A 21,281-nucleotide genomic window follows, 5' to 3' on the forward strand; every position below is an offset into this window, starting at 1 on the left:
CATAAGCTTTTAAACGGTTGGTGTGAAAGACTCTGGGAGCCTCCTTAGGATTGCCTAAATCCACCAGATAGTTGACCTCTCCAAGTTTACCCACAACCTTGAAGGGTCCTATCTATTTGTCCTGTAAGGCCCTCTGCCTTGTAGGTACCATAGCTAGAACTAGCTGGTCTTGAGTAAACTCAACCATGTTGGCCTTCTGGTCATGCCAATGTTTCACCAGAGCCTGACCTGCTTTCATGTTGTCTGATGCTTCTGTCATCATGTGTGACATTCTCCTCTGGAGACCTATCACATAGTCAGTGGCTCTCACTGGCTTGGGGGATGGAGCACTCTCCAACCCCTCCTTAATTAGGTCCAAGGAGCCTCTAACTGGATGGCCATAAAGAAGTTCAAAGGGACTAAATCCAACTCCCTCCTGAGGGACTTCTCTATACACAAAGAGAAGACATGGCAGTAGAAGTTCCCACTTTCTTTTAAGGGGTTCCTCTAAAGCACCTATCATGTTCTTCATTGTACGGTTGAAGCTCTCTACCAATCCATTTGTCTGAGGATGGTAGGCAGTTGAGAACTTGTAAGTTACTCCCCGGTTTTTCCACATGGCCTGCATGTAGTGGGAAATAAAATTGGATCCATTGTCAGAGATAACTTCCTTAGGAAAAACTACTCTGGTAAAAATACCAAGTAGGGCCTTAGCAACAGCCTGAGCTGTAACAGTTCTCAAAGGTATTGCTTGGGCGAGGATAGCTAGTAGCATGGTCTACTACAACCAGGATAAACCTGTTTCCTGAAGATTTGGGAGGGTCTAAGGGTCCAACAATGTCGATTCCTACCCTCTCAAAATGAACTCCCACCAAGGGAGAGGTACTCCACTCTTGCCAGGGGTTTGGCAAGTGTGACAGCTCCTACAGAACTTTTCTACGTCAGACCCCAATTTAGGCCAGTAGAAATATTCTGGTTTTCTTAAAACTTAAGTGACCAGCCAAAGGTATCTCATGGGCTAACTGTAGGAACTGGAGTCTGCTTACAAGAGGCACTACAAGTCTTCTGTAGTCCCCTAGGATAGACTCAGTCGGTTCACTGTAGAAGAGGCTTTCTTCCCAGTATAACCTATGCTTCCCTGGCTCTTGCCCATCCAGCTGGGAAGCTGTCTGTTGGTGAAGACCTTCAAGACTAGGACACTCTCTTTGACCTCTGCTGAGGTCTGCCCTACAGGGTCCACCTTCTGCCAGTAAAGACTGCAGCTCAGGATGGTCTGCAGGATCCAGATCTCCAACAGGAGCAAGGTCCTCTTCCAGCTCTGATTCCTCAGTAGCTGATGCAACCACACAAGGGTGTTCCACACACTCAGCCTCAGCTGATGGAGGGATCACAAGTGTGTTCTTGGACAGTCCTCTCTGGGATGTCCTGGTTGGTAGCACAGGAGTGCTGGCTGGTTTCTTCCTGGAGGTTTTATGTTGCTCCCTTTTCTCTTCTTAGAAATTGCATTCAGTAGGTCCTGTGGACTGGGAGATATAGTTTCCTCTATAATCTCCTCTGGAGAGCTCCTTAAGGTACTTTCCCTGGCCTTCCTAGTCTGCTCCTATTTCCTTTCGCTGGGAGGCCTGGGGGTACTTGATACAACTCCAAGAGTTTTTAAGTCATTCCCCAACAGGACTCTCCCAGGTACTTCCCTCTGCACACTTACAGGTATCTTGACAGTGATATCATTACACTGAATGAGAGCTGGTAACTGTGGAAGCATTTGGACAGGGCCTCCAGCAAGCTTAGTTAGGAATGTGGGTGCCCTAGCAACATCCTCTTCCTTGAAAAATGATTCATCAACTACAGTTATGCTGGCCCCTGTGTCTCTAATGACAGGTGTCACCTGAACATTAACAAGAACACTGTCTTTGTAATACTCTTTAGTATTGTCTGGAATAGAGTTACACACATCTAAGTTCTGCTGTTCTCACAGGCCCAGGGATACTAAAGAAACACTGGCTGACACTTTCATGGGTCCCTCAGCCAGTAAGTGAAAGTTTCCACTTGCCATTGGTACTTCATCCACTGAGGAGAAGGCTAATGAGACAGTGTGGACCCCTGAAGGTTTACCCTTACATCTGGGATCCCCTTTCACATGGTCAGTTGACCCACAAGCATAACATTTACCAAATGTTTTTATGTATGGGGGTTTGTTCTGACCTCCTTCTGGTTTGTCCCCAGAAGGTACACTAGCCTTATTTGGTTTCCCTTGTGGCTTACCCTTGTTATGTTTGTGGCCCTCTTTTGCAAAGGAAGTATTTGAATTCTCTTTGGTATCTTTCTTGTGCTGCTTCCCCTCATCCTTCTTCTTAGTTACCCCAGAATCCTTGTGGGTAGCCCTGTTGGCAACCCACAAGTCAGCAGCCCTTGCTAACTTCTTTAGATCAATTTCCTTAGAGTCAGCCAAGCGCTGTCTCAGCTCAGGAGAGCAGGCATCATAAATAGATTCCAACATAAACATATTTCTCATACCTTCATAAGTGTTCACTCTGTAACCCTTAACCCATCCATCTAGGTTTTTCAAACATTCAGTCACCCAGGTAGCCCAAGGGGTACCATCATGCTTTTTGAGGGTTCTAAACCTCTTAAGATACTGAGAAGGGGTCTTCCCAAATCTAGCTATCAAAGCTAGCTTCACAGTTTCATACTCCATTCTGTCTATATCCCCCAACTCCATTACCACATCAGTTGCAACAGGGGGGAGTCTAGAAAAAAGCCAACGAATAGGCTGATTCCCTGTAATGTCTTGAATACCATGGTTATATTCAAAAGCAGCCAACCAATCCAAAATATCATGCTTAACCTTATATATACTTACTGCATCTTGGGCATGCAAGGCCTATTAGGACTGGAAGACCTAGAGGACTCTGGGAGAGAACCAGTTTCAAGAGACAACTTTTTAATTTCAAGGGCATGATTCAATTTACTTTCTCTGAGTCTAAGCTCTTGATGCTTGGTTTCAGTTTGAACTTGGATTCTTTTCAATTCTAACTCCAGTCTCGTATTTTCAAGTGAGACAAATTCAGGACATAGGTTTGGACCTGATGGGGTCCTGTGGACAAAGGTTGAGGCCTATGAGCAGGTAGAGGTAAGGCAGGGCCTACATTGTGAGACTCTTCTGCCTCATCTAACTCATCACCAATATTAGAGATGGGCTCTGACATATTATTTATTTATTTATTTATTTATTCAGATTTGTAGAGCGCACATCAGCCCGTGGGCATCGTGGCGCTTGTTACAGACAATATCTTAGTTACATAGGATACAGTAATTAGATACAATACAGAATTTACAGTGGACATATTATCATCATCATCAACATTTCCACATTTCCACATTTGCTGCAGGTGTGGGGTTTTCAGACCCACTCCTCAGACTTTGGTATTCTAACAACTTTTCTATCAATTCAACCTTTTTGCCTTTTACAGTGAGATTCCTAGTTTTACACATATCTCTCAATTGATCAACAGTTAAAGTCACTAGGGTCTCCTGTCTGTAGCTTTCCATATCAGCATTGATAAAACAATTGCTTTTCTAGTGTTGCTTTGCCTTGGGAGGATTATTTGAACAAAAGTAAAAGTAGCACTCTAAATGTAACAAGTATACTTTATCCTCACCGCTGTACACCAGTTTTAGGCAGAAACACCTGCAGTACCCTTGGGGACCACTACATGCAATTAGAACTACAAGTGTAAGCACAATTTCACCTTTGGTACAAGCCTGTACTACACACTAAAGTGGTAGCGATGGCTGAGCAGCCAGACTAATCTCAAGAGTTTTAAAGTGAGCAGTAGAACAAGTTACACAAAGGACCAACTAATACAGTGATTCAAGTAAACACTTACTCAAGGTTTCTTGGTAAAAGAATATACATTTATTTACTCAGTCAGTCAGAAAACATTACTCTAACATAAGCAGTTCAATATCACACACTAATACACCACAAAAGTCCAACCGGTAAGTAAATGAACAAGTTTAGCTCCAAAATGAAGTGGGAGCAAAATGGCACTTCAGATACTTAATAAAGGAGGGAAAAGACAAGGTTATAAGAATAGACAGCCCAAATACATTCAAAGGCAGGGCAAAGGGTTTCAGTTAAATACAACCAGCAATTCTTCTCAATAGGCCTGGGCCAAAGTCAATGGTTCAGAGTCTTTTGTATAGGATACCGCAGTTCTGGTACATAACGGTTAAGTCTTTGCCACAGATTTTGAAAGGATTTGGCTAGGCGAAAAGTTTGACGAATGTTAAGGGAAGGACAAGCCTTCGTAGTGGAAGAAAGTTTCAGGCACTTTCTCGATGGCGAAAAGATTTCCGGACCGCGTTTGCACAGTACCTTGTCAATGAAGAAAGCTGTATCCGAGGCAGTTGTTCCTGGCAGTTCGAGCAGATCTCTGTTCCTGAGCTTCAGTCGTGGGGACAAGAAGGAGGATGTCGCGAGGTTCCTGCACTGCACAGGGAATAGGCCAAAAGCTGTAGCAAGACATTGGTTTAAGGTGTGAGTGCCTTAAAGTACACAAGCTGGTTTCCTTCCCTCTGGCTATCTGGTTTTCAACAGCACTCTGATGACAATTCGACCAGATGGGGACAGTGTCCAGGTGGCTTGCGAGTTGGTTGTTCTCACCAAACTCAAGGGAAGAAGTTAACCGTGAAGGGCTTCTCTGTCGTTGTAGTTTCATGCAATTTGGACCTGGAGCAGGGCTTCACCGGTCATTCAGGAGTTGCAGCAGTCCTCTTCTTTCCTCTCCTCTTCGGTTCTTTCGTTCCAGTGGTCGACTCTGCTTTCCAAGTCCCAGAGACCTGCTTCTAAACAGTTTTCCCCCATTCATTCCAGCCTGGCTGTCACTCACACAGCAGGGTGGCTGTCCTTGCCGGACAGCCAGCCGGCCAATCACGTCAGAGTGCATTCAGGTCTCCTAAGAGACTAAGCACGGGAGTTTTGGGCACCTCCCTCACATCGTGTCCACCCCAGACACTCAGGCGTCAGAGGAGGGCTTCAGCACTGAAGCCTGCCAAAGGCCAATGAACAAAGGGACCAAACCTGGTTTGGCGCACAGAGACAAAGACAAGAAGGACCTTTCCTAAAAGAAATGGTGAAAAAAGATGACCACAGTCTGTTTTTACAGATAGGTCTTGGGCGCAATGTTGAAAAACATGGCTGACCCAATTTTTAGCTACTGGTGTTAGCAGTCGGGAAAAATCATGGTAGTTTGATCTAAACCACTGCCACCAGCCATTTAAAGTAGGAAAGGGTAACATTTTACTGTTACATGAGTGTTTTGACTCAGGGAAGCTAGGCAACCCCTCCAGCACTCTATAGGAAGATAGTGTGTGCTGGGTCAGTAAATTGAAAGAGACTAGTAAAGTCAATTTAACTTTACATACTCTGGGAGACGGTAGTCAGTCCCAGAGAAGGTATTTAAACCTTGGGAAGTATGAAAGACAACCCTGTGCCACTGCACTGAAGGTGCTGTGTGACACACAGAAAAAGACGATGCCTATGGGGTTGTGTTAAAACGCCACAACCAAAGAACACAAAAGTAAAACACACATCAAAATACATGAAAGAGTGGGGAAAAAAAGGCTCACACTCCTTCCAGACAAAAAATCAAATCCTAGAAATCCAGCAAAGTTGCTGGGGCTCTCAAAAGGTAAGGGAAATTAGCACATGTTGAGAATTCTCCCGAACAACATCGATGGATAATGAGGACACAGCTCTGAAGGTAAGGATACCCCTGTTCCTTATTTACATTATTGGCTGCATATTCACTGCCTGGAGGCATAGGATGCTCTCCCAGAGGTAGGTGGAAAGTGCCCTGAGCTAGGAAGTTTCATTGCCCAGTTATATACAAGGGGCAGAGGCCCCCTCTCAGTCCCGCCCTGATCTGCAAGCTGTTTCTCTGGTAGATGTGAAAATCAGACCCCCACACTGACAGGAAGGTCTGCAGCCCCCAGGGAGATTAGGTAAGTGTCTGCCCTGGCCCCCTGTGCAATTACACCATCACTGGCCTGATGTGCCCCAGGTGAGTCTTGCAGATGATGTCAAGTGGGGGGAGTTGTCTGCCTCTGCTAGAGCTATTGCCATTGCATTACAAGTCCAGTGTCTTTTGCCTCTTCACTTCTTCTTAAAGAAGCTCCCATCGGCCCCTTCATGGCGTGTAGGGCACTGGTTATAGACCTGTTGCAAGTTCTTCTTTCTGATCTTCCTACTGACTTTTATATGTAAACACTTGTTTCAACGCTCCATTTGGGTGGATGTTTTCTTTCATTTTCCTGCCATGCGCCTCATGTATGAAATGTTTTTCAAGATTAAACAAATAGGTATTTTTATATCACTGATTAACATTTTCCAAATGGAACTCCTGTGATCCAGCGCCGGGCCCCCATTGCCTCATTCGCCCTGGGTCAGCTGCCCAGCGATGACGAATGCCAGGACCCATGAGTACCCTCGCCAGGGTGGCGCTATCATACATGGCACAGTGTTGTGCTGGCAGCAGCCACGCTGGCCGACGGTAAAGTCCAAGCGTGTGCAGTGTCTTGGAGTCACTGGGAGGCATTCTCCACCCCCCATCTCCCTCCCTCGCCTTGGGCGAGCTGCCCAGCGATGACGAATGCCAGGGCCCATGAGTACCCTCGCCAGGGTGGCGCTATCATACATGGCACACTGTTGTGCTGGCAGCAGCCACGCTGGCCGACGGTTGAAGTCCAAGCGTGTGCAGTGTCTTGGAGTCACTGGTGTGGTGTCACGTGCCAACTGGGAGGCATTCTCCGCCCCCATCGATTGGGAAAGGCCCTGCCCCATTCTGCATAAATGCCAGCAGGGGAACATGCTGGGCATCAGGTGGAAGCCAGCAGAGGTGCAGGGCCAGCAGAGGTGAGGAGGGGTCCCCATGCAGGCTCCCCGGTGCACTTTGATTGGTGGGAGGGGATAGAATCGGTGCGGTGGGCGATCGCCCACACATATGCTGGGGGTGAAATGGATGGGCGAGGGTGCCCTGGGGGGGCACAGACCCCGCAGCCATGTGAGGGTCTTCCAACACCCGCCCTCTCCCAGCCAGAGTGGGATTTCTCACTCCCATGGAGTTGTTGGGGTCTCCCGCAGAGTAGTGAGTACCACCGGGCCCAGGCATTGTGGCTGTGGGTGTCCAAAGCCCCACACAGGGGCCCTTGGAGTTGCTGCCTAGATGATCTCATTATTGTGTTGTGATGTTCGTGTCGTGGACTCTGCCTCCTCTGGGTGCAGCTCAGCTGGGCCTTGTTTGGGGCTGATTGGAGAAATAGGTGAGTGTTCACGGACCTGTTACAGAGCAGAGTTGCTTTTAGTTTTTGGCCCAGGGAATTCTAGAAGCTGCTCTGGACATGGAGCACTGGGAAGGGTAGGGGAAGGTTAGAGGGGAAGGCAGGTGGGGGAGGGGGGATAGCTTTGGCTTGTGCCCGCACAGTTGGGACAGAGAGACGAGGGATTGCTGGATTTGCAGGGCAGGGGTTGGAATCTTTGGAATTTGTTGATTGGAATCATTCCATAGAGGCATTGCCCACCAATTACAACTGGTCTCTAGGCGGTTGCATAGTACCCCAGATGTTTTGGACTTCAGCTCCCAATATCCATAGCTGCTAGAGTAAGAGGTGGTGTATCATGGGAGTTGTAGTCCAAAATACCTGGAATTCTATCTACATACTAATTAACCATGTGATAAATGATGCTTGCATAGCACCGAGTATCACATACAACCATGAGGCCCTGGACACCAAGGAGCCAGATACATGCAATATAGGGTGCTTTTATTCTTTCCCTCCATTTTGCTTGGCTATAATAAGGGGCTCACAGTAAGCTTGTAGAGTGAACTGACATATTTAAAGTGTCTCCAGCAAACATCGCCAGCGCCTAGTTGGGTTGGTGATTGCCCTGGGCCTGGTTAGTAGGCAGAAGACAAGGTCTAACTAAGATGCCAATAAATACCTGTGCCATCTTAGCGCAATGCTCGTATACGGTTGGCGAGAAAGACAGCTGCCGTTGGGGCAGATGGGGCGCCAGTGCAGTCTTCTGTGGCCATGGACACGTGGCTGCCCTTCTGATAACTAAAGCATAGGGCTCCCTGGCAGTGCCTAGTCTCGAGATAATTGCCCATCACCCTGGGCACTGGGGCATTGGGAGAGGGGAGTGCATTCACTACAGGAGCACCTTGGCATCCGTCCATTGATATATATTTTGTTTTAGTTTCCAGGTGGTGAAGCACTCATTTGAAGCCAAAGATGTTCCTGAAAGCAGTTGCCATGACATTGGCCGTTCTGGCCATTACAGGTATTTACATTTTTATTTATTTTTATTTGTATCCGTTTATTAAAAACCTCAGACTCAAAACCATAAATATTCGCATTTAAAACATCTTCACACAGTTATTGCAATATAATAATTTTAGCATCATCAGCACCAAGGGATTACAAATATTATTATTAAAATAATTCTACTATTAAAATTCATCCGTCAGCCCCAAAGCTTTAAAAAAGGAAACAGGCTTAGACGCATTCCATATGTATTGGACGTGTCGCCTGATTATCGGGTTCTGGCGGGAGGTGCCGGGAATGATCGAAGATATCACACAGACTCCGGTCCAGCTCAGTCCCCAAAATTACCTGTTCAGGGACATAGGGAAGGTTTCTGAGAAAAGTAGAAGATTGTACAATGTAATATGTGTAGTAGCGAAGAAATGTATCCTTCAAGCATGGAAAAGCAAGCACGCCCCCCCCCCCTCAGACCAACTCATTAAGTCACTAACATACGTCAACGAGTGTGAAGAAACTTACATAGGAATGACGCCAACAACGAATAGACCAAAAGACATATGGGCTCCATTTAGAGCATATCTGGAGGGACCCCTGTCCGAAGGAGAGAACTCTGAAGGGGAATAGACTCTTCCCACGAGCATACACCCCAACTTCTTGTTGAAACAGTGAACTGTTAACCACGTGAATAAACTGAAATACTGTTTTGATGCATGTAATGCAGGGTCAATGTAACTCTATATTGTATACTCCAATGTAAAGGAGGTGTTAAACGGCTGTGTTGTGATCTGCAAACCAAAAAAAAAGTTTTTTAAAAAAAGGAAACAACCTTAATTACTAAAGAACTGGTTCGTCCGCTCAGAATTCTGTGCCAGAAAGAGCTGTCCTTTAGGCAAGACCCATCATGAACCAAACTGGTGAACAACTGCTCTCCTCTTTACATTTGCTTCTAATCTATTGATAAAGCTTATACATGTCGCCAAGGCCATTTGAAAGGGTGCAAGTTCCTATCGCCAGGGCGGTCCACCTCTAGCCACTATATAACCTTGGTGTTTACTGGTAGTCAATGCTATTGCGACTATGGCAGGAGCGGCGTGGAAGTACAATGACAGGGAGGTGGGCAGGAAGGATAATGTCAGGTGGACCGACCCATCACAGGGGCGTGCTCCATTGCTTGCACGTCTCACAAGGCAATAGTAGGTTTGTTCTTTTGATTTGAAGATTTGAGATCCTGCCTTCTTATTGGTTGTGGGGCTAACCAACTGACTTGGTAAAGACTGTGGCCTAGTAATACAGTATGGAAGACAATTGAACGATGCGTTCTATAGCAGGGGGCTGCAACTTGCCGCTCTCCAGATGCTGTGTACTACAACTCCCACCATCCTTCACCATCGATTATGCTTTCCAGAGCTGGTGGAAGTTGTAGTCCAAAACATCTGGAGAGTCAAAGGTTGCAGACCTTTGTTTTATAGGATTCCCCTTTCAGAGGCCACAGATCACTCTGACATCCCTGTGACATAGTTTACTATCCCACTAGGGTGGGGCCAAATAACGTCCATTGGCACACGTGTGGGTGCCCACCTGCCTTCTTTTTAGTTAAATAGCTACAGCATGGGTATCGAGTAAGACAATGGATTGACCATCTTCAACCGCCTTTATTGCACAGGGTTTTATTGTACACAGTACACATACCCAGTCGCCAATCTGATCACCTCAAGGGTACACTTCAGTATTCGGAAAGGACTCCAACCACAGAGTATCAAAAGGCCTGAATCTGTGGGTGCCTGGCTGTCCACAGCGAGCACTCACATCAGATATTCTTTAAGAGAAGAGTTATTGGTTTTTAGCAAAAGATAACCTCCTGAATCACTGTGCAGTGGGAGGTCTACTGCAAGCACCAGGGCCCTCAATGAGATAGAGTGTCCCTTCTTCCCCAGTGTATGAAACTGTGCTGAGTGTTGCCACTGGCTCTCCTTGCGGGTTTGGCATTATCTTAAAAAAACTTGAGGTAACGGAATTACCTCTTGTCTTTCCTATCTGTTGCAAACCCTCAAGGCGGTAAATACCCTGCGCTTATGCATGGAGATATACCCTACAAAAAATATGGAGACATTTCTTCCAGTGGTGATGCCTACATTTCCCAATGAAGTCCTAGGGGAGATCATAATAGGTAGTTGCCACAATTCATTATCTGGTCGGAGTTCCACAGTTACCACTTGTGGTAACTGCAATTCAATTAGGAGGAATGAGCACTGCAAATACCTCCAAATCTGTGATGCAGCCCATTGCAAAGCCATTTAACTAAATCCTATGTCGGACGCACCAGGGGTCCTAATAAATAACAGAAACTAGAGTTGCCTATGTGGTGGGTTCCCTTACGTTTATATTGGCCTCCAACCAACTGGGTGGGATAGGAGTGAGGTACATTTTTGGTCTGAATTTCTAGTGGCACGCAATTTGCCAACTTGATGGTCCTTTCACATGTTGAGTGTTTCTAATGGAAATTCCTTTACGTCACATAAGACTCACTTGAGTGCTAGTGGCAGGACCTCCAGGTGGGATTTTCTGCCTTCATTTCACACGTCGAGTATTCTGCCATTTCTGGGCCATTACTGTCACTGCAGCTCAACATAGAGTCCTGTGTACATGTTCAATAAGTGACTTTGCAAGTGGCGCCAAGAGGAGCAAAAAGGGAGGGGCCAATCTGTTGTCCAGGTGTTCCAAATGTAGAAATTTAGTCTCAAACCCGAATCGTTCAAAATCATTAATACATGATGACCACCGCATATGTGATGTGCCTTCGAGTGTTTCATGACTCATGCCACTTCCCCAGGAACTGTGAATTTCATATTAATATTGTAATACATCTGATAAACGCTGACCTGGAAGAGAAATATTGATATGAAATTCATGAGTCCTGAAGAAGTGATGTTAGTCACGAAACATGTAGAATGGACCCCCACACTGTGGTGGCACATTTAATATATTACTAGATGGGAAGTACACCCTTTTGAGTATAAATAACTACATTTTGAACACACAGACAACAGGTTGATGCATCCATTTCCATGCCATTGGTGCCACTTGCAAATTCACTCATTGTATGGGTGGGCATGACTCTCAACTGTTTCTACACTAAATGAGAGTTACTTGCATACTCAGTGACTAGCCTGAAAACCTGGCATGGATGTGGGCCTCGAGGACCGGATTGGAGACCAAATTCATCACAACAATTAAAGTGAATGTTTTTATGAATCTTTTATAGTGAACATATATATCAGTTCTTTTCACGCCTCTTCCCGCCGCATATCTTTCCTTATGTTCATTGATTCCCATCACTCTTGCCTGACGGTGGATGATAGAGTAAGTGCACCTAACACTTGGATTCCTGTGAGAAGGAACGTTTAGTAATAGGGCAGAGATGTGCAACCTCTAGCTCTCCAGATGTTCTAGACTACATCTCCCATCAGCACTAGCCAGCATAATCTTTGGTGAGGGATCATGTGAACTGTAGGCTAAACGATCTGGAGAGCCACAGGGCATCTGTATAATACTGTATGTTAAGGTATATCTTCCGCTCCATGGTCCCCGGGGGGACTGGGGTCTCTCGGGTATAATGGCACCCATGTCCCGGGTTAGGGGACACTGTTCACCTGCACCTGCCACCCGGGATCCTGCACTGGAGAATTTGGGTGATTGCAACCAGATGAAGGGTGACTTCTCTTGATGGTGAGGGCTGTGCACCATCGTATACCCTTGCTATGCACATCACTTGAGAAGGACTGTGCATGCATTGTTTAATCAGAGAAACTTGTTTATTTTATCATGCCCACAGGGTCTCAGGCAGACGTGAGCACTGATCAAGTGGCAAATGCCTTATGGGACTACTTTAGTCAACTGACCAACAACGCCAAGGCGACGGTGGAACAGATGCAGGAGTCGGAAATCAGCAAACAGCTCAAGTAAGTGTCCGGCCATAGCAAGACTGAAAGATGAATTTTACAGGAAATACTGTTACATAGCTCACTTACACCTGCCCTATTAGAAAAGCAGCCAGTGGGCCCCATAGTGAGAACACCCAGGGGCAGTACCCATTTTTGTGATGGCCCTCCAGCACTGCACTTTGGTACTTATCCTTCACCCAAACTCCATTCTGGATAGCTATTCACTGAGCCCCATTGTTAGCTATCCTTGCACCAAGCTCCATTATTATACTTCTCTCTGCCTATCTCCATTGCTAGGTATTCTTCTACTAAGCTCCATTGAGGGATATCCCTCACCCACTCTCCATAGCTGGATATCCCTCTTCCAATCGCCATGGTCAGATATCCTGCCAGCAAGCTCCATTGCTAGATCTCCTTCTACTAAGCTTTTTGATATATATCCCTCACCAACGAGCCATAGTCGGATATCCCAATAGCATAATCCATGGTTAGATGTCCTGCTCCATTGCTAGATGTCCTCTACTAAGCTCCATTGATGGATATCCCTCGCACATGCCCCATAGCCGGATATCTACTAATATCCATGGTTAGATATCTAGCCACCTAGCACCATTGCTAGATATCCTTCTACTAAGCTACATTGATGGATATCCTTCACCCACGATCCATAGCTGGATATCCCTCTACCAATATCCGTGATTGGTTAGATAATCTGCCACCAAGCTCCTTTATTTGCTACCACCCGCCACTAAGCCCCATTGTGTGATATTGATCTACCAACCCACATATTCAGGTACCTCTTTACCAAGCTACATTATCACATATACTGCCACCAAGCTTCATTGCAAGATACCCTTCTACCAAGCTCCATTGATGGATACCCCTCTATCATGTTCTCTTGCTGGATATCCCTCTTCCACGCCCCATTGCTGGATAGCCCCTTACCACGCTCCATTGATGGATATCTCTCTGCTACACTCCATCGTTGAATATCCCTCTACCACCTCTGTTGTATATTTCTCTCCCACACTCCATTGTTGTGATATCCTTTTACCACACTCCATTGTTGGATATCCACCTACCATGCTCCATTGTTGGATATCCTTCTCCCAGAATCCATTGTTGGATATCCTTTTACCACGCTCGCTCCATTGTTGGCCATCTAGCCACCAAGCCCCACTATTTGTCATAATTGTATAAATGAACAGGCCACATTATTCTCAAAGATAGCGTGCACATTTCAGCGATGGTGGCCAGCGGCACAAAAGATGCGCGCGACAGGTCTCTTGCATACATTAGTGTTGGCATTGCGCTCCTGGCATGACTGGATTACTGGCTCCAAAATGCCAGGTGTGTCCTGAAAGCACCCTTCACTCCGAAATGTGAAACTAACAAATGCATTTGTATCCCTTATCGGGGGATATAAAAGCATTTCTATGTCTTTTTGAGGGATAGAAATGCAACTGTTACAGCAGTGTTTCAAACCGCTGACTTCACACTTAAGAAAAACACAGGACGGGGTCAGGAATGATCCTACTATGCTTTGCACATCCCTCTGCGCCTGCCCCGAAACAGGCACAGGACAATCCGTTTATTTTCTGGACAGTTTTAATCCACATCCAGATTTTTGAATTTTAATTGTAAATTGAAATGTGCAGAAACTCCCCCTTATTTGCAGAAAAGGAATGGAAAACTGCCCCTGAATGCGTGCATACGTGATGTGCAAATTCAGATGCCCTTTGTGCATAGGGCACATATTGTTTTTGGCGCACGTCATGAGAAGCACTAGGATTACTATATCTAACCTACTACAGTGATACAGGTCCCACTCCAGAATGAATACACCAGGGCCCCACTGGATCACCAGTTTCTACTCCTGCTGCGGTGCAGGAACTATTAATGTAATAATGCACAGAATAGCTCATCAGCGCCACATTTGCTTTGATCCTCTGAGAGGCCACATACAGTTCCATAGTTCAGATGGGGGAATATTTCTATAGGGCCATAGTTCTCTGGTGCCTCATGGGGTTATAGTTCTGTGGGGGCATATGCCTATGTGCTCTGTGGGAGCGTAGTTCTCTGGTGTCTCATGGGGGCATAGTTCTGTGGGGGCATATGCCTTGTGCTCTGTGGGAGCATAGTTCTCTGGTGTCTCATGGGGGCATAGTTCTGTGGGGGCATAAGCCTATGTGCTCTGTGGGAGCATAGTTCTCTGGTGTCTCATGGGGGCATAGTTCTGTGGGGGCATATGCCTATGTGCTCTGTGGGAGCGTAGTTCTCTGGTGTCTCATGGGGGCATAGTTCTGTGGGGGCATATGCCTTTGTGCTCTGTGGGAGCATAGTTCTCTGGTGTCTCATGGGGGCATAGTTCTGTGGGGGCATATGCCTATGTGCTCTGTGGGAGCATAGTTCTCTGGTGTCTCATGGGGGCATAGTTCTGTGGGGGCATACGCCCATGTGGTCCGTGGGAGCGTAGTTCTCTGGTGTCTCATAGGGGAATCGTTCTGTGGGGGCATATGCCTATGTGCTCTGTGGGAGCGTAGTTCTCTGGTGTCTCATGGGGGCATAGTTCTGTGGGGGCATATGCCTTGTGCTCTGTGGGAGCATAGTTCTCTGGTGTCTCATGGGGGCATAGTTCTGTGGGGGCATAAGCCTATGTGCTCTGTGGGAGCATAGTTCTCTGGTGTCTCATGGGGGCATAGTTCTGTGGGGGCATATGCCTATGTGCTCTGTGGGAGCATAGTTCTCTGGTGTCTCATGGGGGCATAGTTCTGTGGGGGCATATGCCTTTGTGCTCTGTGGGAGCATAGTTCTCTGGTGTCTCATGGGGGCATAGTTCTGTGGGGGCATATGCCTATGTGCTCTGTGGGAGCATAGTTCTCTGGTGTCTCATGGGGGCATAGTTCTGTGGGGGCATACGCCCATGTGGTCCGTGGGAGCGTAGTTCTCTGGTGTCTCATAGGGGAATCGTTCTGTGGGGGCATATGCCTAGGTGCTCTGTGGAAGCATAGTTCTCTGGATTGATTTGGGCGTTATTCTGTGGGAGCACAGGTCTCTGGGCTCTGACGGGCCATGATGCTGATGGAGCACAGTTTGTTGGGGTTTGATGGAGGGCTGAGTTTGATGGATCTTAGGTTTATGTGAGAACATAGTTTTGAGGGCTCTGATGGGGAATAGTTATGGTCGTACGGTTTTGTTGGGGCATAATTTTGTGAGAGCATAGTGCTTTGGGTCCTGATGGGGCATAGTTCTGCACGAGCATAGTGCTTTGGTTCCTGGTGGGGCATAGTTCTGTGTGAGCATAGTGTTTTGGGTCCCGGTGGAGTCCTAGTTCTGTGGGTGCAGAGGTCTATGATATGATATTTATAACGCGCTTAATACCCAGAGGTTTCTAAGCGAGGACCCAGGGATCGAACCTGTGTTGCTCCGTGTCGTCTTGCTTCCAAGGCGAGCATGTTGCCCCTGAGCTATCCTCCCGAGACTCTGAAGAGGTTTCATTCTGCCCGCACATAGTTGTGTGGGCTCTAATGGGGATATATTGCTTTTGGCTGTAAAATGGTTAAGGCTCAACAGTGCCTGTCACCATCTTTTCAGCTTTCTAGAACCGAAAGTATTGGGAGCGGGTAATCTTGTACCATATGAGAGTATGCAGCATAGAGCCAGGCCATTCTCAAAGATGTTTGCTTTGCACATGGAAAATGACCAGTCAGGCCTGTGCATCTTGGCCACCTTCATCAAGCTGGCCCTAAAAATAAGAAAGTTAAGGATGCTCATGTGACCCAATTGTCCATCATTCTGTCTGCCTAGTGGGTTTCAGCAGTAATGAGGGAAGGCCTTTCTGTCCCAGAATATATTTCTCTGATGATGGGTTTTATCACCCCCATCGATTCTTCTACACGTGGCTTTATCTGTATTCTGGTCGTGATGTATTTGATGTATGCTGTTTTATTTTTGTTTAGAAACTCTTTTGTTATGGCTTTTATTTGATTAAACGGGGATTAGCATGACCATGGGCAGCCAATCGGTGGGTAAATAACCAATCGACACTATACGCACAAGCTATATCTCGCTCCTCATATACTGTCTCGCTCCTCTCTGTGCATTAGCACCACCCGTTTGCCAAAACTGAAAATGGCGTTCACATAGCACTATGATCAAAGTTGACACTTTTGGCCATCCTATGCAGACTAAATACAATGTTCTTTCTTCCCCAACAGAACACTCATCAAAGATAATCTCAAAGACGTCAACCTCTACGCAGGAGATCTTGAAGGCCAGCTGGCTCCATTTGCCACCCAGATCCATGCACAGCTAACCCAAACCTCGGAGAAGCTTGTAGAGCAGATCCGCCTTGAGCTGGAGGATCTTCGTTTGAAGGTGTCCCCATTTGCTGATGAGGTTCACAAGCAGCTCGCCAAGAACATTGAAGATCTGCAGCTGAAGCTGAACCCCTACACTGAAAAATTCAGTGCCAGTGTCAAGGAGAACACAGAGGAACTTCGCCAACAGCTCACGCCCATCATCCAGAATTTTCAGGCCAAGTTGCAGGAAAATGTGGCCAATGCCCAAGTGGTTCTAACACCCTATGCGGAGGAACTTCATCAGAAGATCAATGAGAACATGGACCACTTGAAGGAGAAGCTGACCCCCTACTCTGACGAGCTGAAGTTGAAAATTGACCAACATGTCCAGGAACTGCAGCAGAGTCTGTCTCTTTACCCCCAGGATGTTCAAGATAAACTCAACCAACAGATTGGTTTAATGGCGTTCCAGATGCGGAAGAACGCAGAGGAGCTGAGGACCAGAATCTCTGAGAATGCTGAAGACCTGAAGCTGAAACTTGTTGCCTCTGCTGATGAGATCAATGAGAAACTCAATGGAAATATGGCTGAAGTGCGCCAGAACTTGGGGTCCTACCTGGGAGACTTCAACAACCAGATGAACCAGAAGATCGAGGCGTTCACCCAGTCCATCTCCCCGGTCAGTGAAAACATCAACAAAATGATCATCCAGAAAGCGGAGGAGATGAAGCAGAAGCTGGGGCCCTACACCGTAGGTGTCCAGGACCAACTGGATGTACTAGAGAAGGACATGCGTGAAAAGGTCAGCTCCTTCCTAAACCGCGGAATCCAGGCTGAGAATTGAGGAGCCCACCATCGAAAGCAGATATTGCTCATTGTCATGCAGGTGTAATTAAACAGATGGTTGTTGACTAGTCTATTACTCTGATGAGGAAAGAAACCAGTGTAGACATCAACAATTGACTAACAGAGTTCAATTCCTTTATTCCAAATATTTCCAGGCATAATGCAAATGAGAGAATTGTACTCAAAGCTCCAAATGTTCTAGTTCTGCACGTGTGCCCGACTGCTGGCAATTCATGTTCCTACTGGCTTAGTGATACTTTGAATCCAGAGATTACTCAATAAAGACCGCAACACGCCAATGCAAAAGATGGATTCCATTTGTGTTCCTTTTGTGTATTCGTGGTTGGTGTTCATAATTTTGATTTTGTGTAAATTGTTGGTAATGATAAAAGTGGCAAAATAACAATGCTAGAAAAGACAGTGCTTCATGTTCTCCGTCTTAAGGCACCTTTCTCAGTTGCCATTAGTAACCCCCCCCACCCCCATGTCTCCTTGCCCCCCCCCCTTCTGGGCAGGGGCTCAGAAGTGCAGGTTATGCTGGATTCCTGTCCACTGGATAGCATTACACAGGATCGCAGGAAAAGGCAGCAGTGATTCCAACATTTTGCAGGAAAAATAAATATTGGGGCACAGAATTATATATTTTGTGCCATTTATTCCTAATTTAAAATAGGGATATGGAGCCACTAAAGTTAAGGCCATTTCTGGTGTTATGTTTGTGCTCCCCTTATTGAATAAACTCCTAGACGGACGCTGCTTAACTGAAGTGGGGTTTGCTTCCTGCAGACACTGGTAACGTGGGCACCAGAAATCGAAATTGGCATGGATTTGATAAAACGCATGGCGATTGGGCAAAGCACCAAGGGGCTCATTTCTGATATCACGCAAGTCAGGCAAGGCAAGGCGAGAGGGGGGAGGCACTTAACATGGATTCCTCTGGAATCTGCCAGTTTCTGCACGCGTTAAAAACGGGCGGATGCCATTAGGAATCCAATGCATTGTGCACCAGCATCAACATCAGATGCTGGCAAGAATGCATTTGTTTTCATTAAGTGGATGTGAGAAACGGAATCAGCCATTTCATTCCATGCCCCGGCTCCACCTGTAAAAAAACTGCAAATCTCCATGTTCTTTACACCTTCTTTACCACTTCAGGACTTCAGAAGAGATCCCCCATCTCCCTAAAAGTAGTGGTGACATTTTAGAGTTTTTGCTGAATATCAAAAAATAAGCTGAACGATCTGACTTTTACTTTCTGCTCCCCCAGCATTTGTCTGAGACTGTTTAGGCCCAGCTGCCATGCTGATAATGATGGGGTCACCTCTTTGGTAACCCCAGTAGGCCAGATTCATTAATGAAGCTTGTGAGGTGCCAAACGTAAAGCGTGCATTCATCCTTTAAAAGCAAAATACTGTAAATTCACATGTAGGCAGTGGGACGGCACAGGCTGAACTCAATAGGCCTTCATAAGTAGCAGTTCTTGGGTTGCGTTTGGTGTTTTGGTGATGGTTGCCTGTTTGAGTTTAGAGCAGTGTGACGAGATGATCACATTAATTTTATTTATTTTGACCTAGACAATGATACTTTGCCCAGGGGCATTGGCTTTCGCTCTCCTAAGCCACCCCTGGGGGTTATAGCTCTCCCCCGCCCCATGCTATTATTGAACGTTGAGTCCCAGCCTCTGATATGTTTACCCATGTTTCCCGTAAGTTTATAGGAAGAGGTGAGTTCCCAAGAAGGCCCCCACACCTGACGAGGGGACGGCTTAACAATAGAGCATAGGTCTGATGTGGTAGACTGACATCTAGTAATGGCGCCATGGTGATACCGCCTGGAAAAGGGCATCTCCGATTAGAACATGCACGCGACTGATTGGCCAGGCAGAATGTTTTCATTAAGGGCTCCAACTGCTGACTATGCTTAGAGACTGGGCTGAGACGCACTCCTCTAGTGTCAACTCTCAGGGTGTTCCTGGAGATTGCGTCATCAGAACCTCGATACAGAAAGTAATGGGCAGTGGGCAGAAGGAGTACATAAAGGCATCTGCTTCCTCATTTTGATCCTTCTGACGGTGGCAGGGCTTTGGACCCATTGCTGTTACAGAAAGGCAAGTAATGTGCCCCCCACCCACAACTCCTGTGGTGCAGTTAAGCCCCCAGCCCAAACTCCAATCTTTGCATTCCTCCGGTTGGCGCAAGTGATAGTGTGACATTGTCACCCAGCACCCCTGTGAGCCCCGTGAGCCCCCCAGCCAACAGAGCACACTGCATACGATGCTCCCAGTTCGGGCTCCACGGACACACTGGTGCTCCCGTGGTCCACCACCTTTATTACCCACACATGGCAGAGTTACGTCACTCTGCCGCGTGTGTCTGAATTAAAGGTACAGGCAGCACACTCCTCCTTTTTCATAACAAAGCACAACAGGAGGTATGAACCAGGCATAACACAAATGAACCATAACAATATTTCACTGCAAACATCCCCCCCATTGCTTTATTCAAACCGGTACCCATTGTCCCCCACTCAGTCCAATGGACAGGGATCGCCAAGTTCAGGGGCCCAATATGTAGTCCTGGACGTGTGTAGGCTTCCCCCTTGCCACTCTCTGGGGATACCTCCTGTCCCCCCTCACGGCTCTGACTCTCCTCACCTGCGTCCCCTCTACCCAGGGAACTTAGTGGGTGAGCAGAGCCACCGGCCTCGTTGGGCACCGCAGGACAGTTTCTCCTCCAGCATGGCACTCGCAGTCACTTCTGCTCGGCTGGGGTACCCCACCTTCCTGAAGAAACTGGCATTCCGTGTGACAGTTGCAGTTCCATCGGATGGTGTCACCATGGGCCCATTGACTGCAACAACATCCAGGGGGTTGGGCTCATAGGTCAGGGACAGTTTGCTTTCAGGGTGGCAGTTTCTCACCAGCATCTCATCTCTGGGGCTTAGCTGGTGCTGTCGGAGGCCTCTCCTCATGTTCTCGCCATCCTGCCTTGTTCTTCTTTCCTGCTCACCTGAGCATCGTCTATCAAGGCTGGTTCCCTTACACTTACATCAGGTATCAGGCCCCTCGAGCATTGCTGAAACATTGCCTGCGGCGGTGCCACTCTGGTCGATGTATGAGGGGTAGCTCTATACTGCCTCAGGAATTGGTACAGTGCCCGCTGAGGGCACTGGCCCTGTCCATAGGCAATTCTGAAGACTTTATTAAGGGTCCTCATAAACAGCTCTGCCTCGCCATTCGCCCACGGCCATACAGGTGTGATCTTCTGGTTGCCGATCCCATATTCTCCATGAGCTGTGCAAAACTGTCCCCTTGGAACGGTGGTCCATTGTCCGAGCACAGAATCTGGGGCAGCCCATGAGTGGCAAAGATCTTCTCGAGAGCCACTGCAACTCTCTCAAATGACAATGACTTGACAAATTCAACTTCAGGGTATTGTGACCACTCGTACGTCACTACGAGGAAGTGCACGTCGCTGCCAGTGGATCCAAGTCTGCATGTACGATTTCCCAAGGGCCCGTACCTCGGGGCATGGTTTCAATTATGTTCTCCTGCTGGGCTGGGGAGGCTGCTTGGCACCACACACAGGCCGAGACAAACTTCACCTTCTTCACGAGATTGGGGAACCACACCTTATGCTGCAGTCTGGCTTTTATCTTGGCCATGCCCTGACATCCTAGGTGTGCCAGCTCGATGACCTGCTGAACTTTGCTTACAGGCACCACAATGCAGTCTCGGTGGAGCAGAAGCCCCGACTCCTTGAAAGTTAATTCATCCCTCATCCTCCAGAGGTGTTCTGATGCCGTCTGTGCCTCCTGGGTTCTTCTCCCGACGATCTCCACCACCGACCTCCACTCGCCCTTTTAAAGAGCTCTTTTGAGCTCCTGG

General features: G+C 47.2%; 1 protein-coding gene across 1 annotated transcript; it reads left to right on the top strand.

Moving 5' to 3' along the window:
• Positions 1 to 6,754: 6,754 nt before the first annotated feature.
• On the top strand, positions 6,755 to 17,701 carry LOC138487882 (apolipoprotein A-IV-like). Its single transcript, XM_069614498.1, has 4 exons — positions 6,755 to 6,895; positions 8,240 to 8,323; positions 12,140 to 12,266; positions 16,466 to 17,701. Exons 2-4 carry the CDS (start codon positions 8,275 to 8,277, stop codon positions 17,391 to 17,393), a joined length of 1,104 nt encoding a protein of 367 aa, XP_069470599.1. The 5' UTR covers positions 6,755 to 6,895; positions 8,240 to 8,274; the 3' UTR covers positions 17,394 to 17,701.
• The last annotated feature ends 3,580 nt before the right edge of the window (positions 17,702 to 21,281 follow it).

This window comes from Ambystoma mexicanum, chromosome 9 (assembly GCF_040938575.1).
Source record: "Ambystoma mexicanum isolate Mex_15411 chromosome 9, UKY_AmexF1_1, whole genome shotgun sequence".
In the NCBI taxonomy this organism is placed as follows: domain Eukaryota; kingdom Metazoa; phylum Chordata; class Amphibia; order Caudata; family Ambystomatidae; genus Ambystoma; species Ambystoma mexicanum.

Bases quoted from the DNA above. Each gene is read 5' to 3' on its own strand.
- LOC138487882 (XM_069614498.1), top strand. From the start codon at position 8,275: ATGTTCCTGAAAGCAGTTGCCATGACATTGGCCGTTCTGGCCATTACA. The intron at 8,324-12,139 runs GTATTTACATTT...TCATGCCCACAG, and splicing joins GGCCGTTCTGGCCATTACAG to GGTCTCAGGCAGACGTGAGC. The intron at 12,267-16,465 runs GTAAGTGTCCGG...CTTCCCCAACAG, and splicing joins GAAATCAGCAAACAGCTCAA to AACACTCATCAAAGATAATC.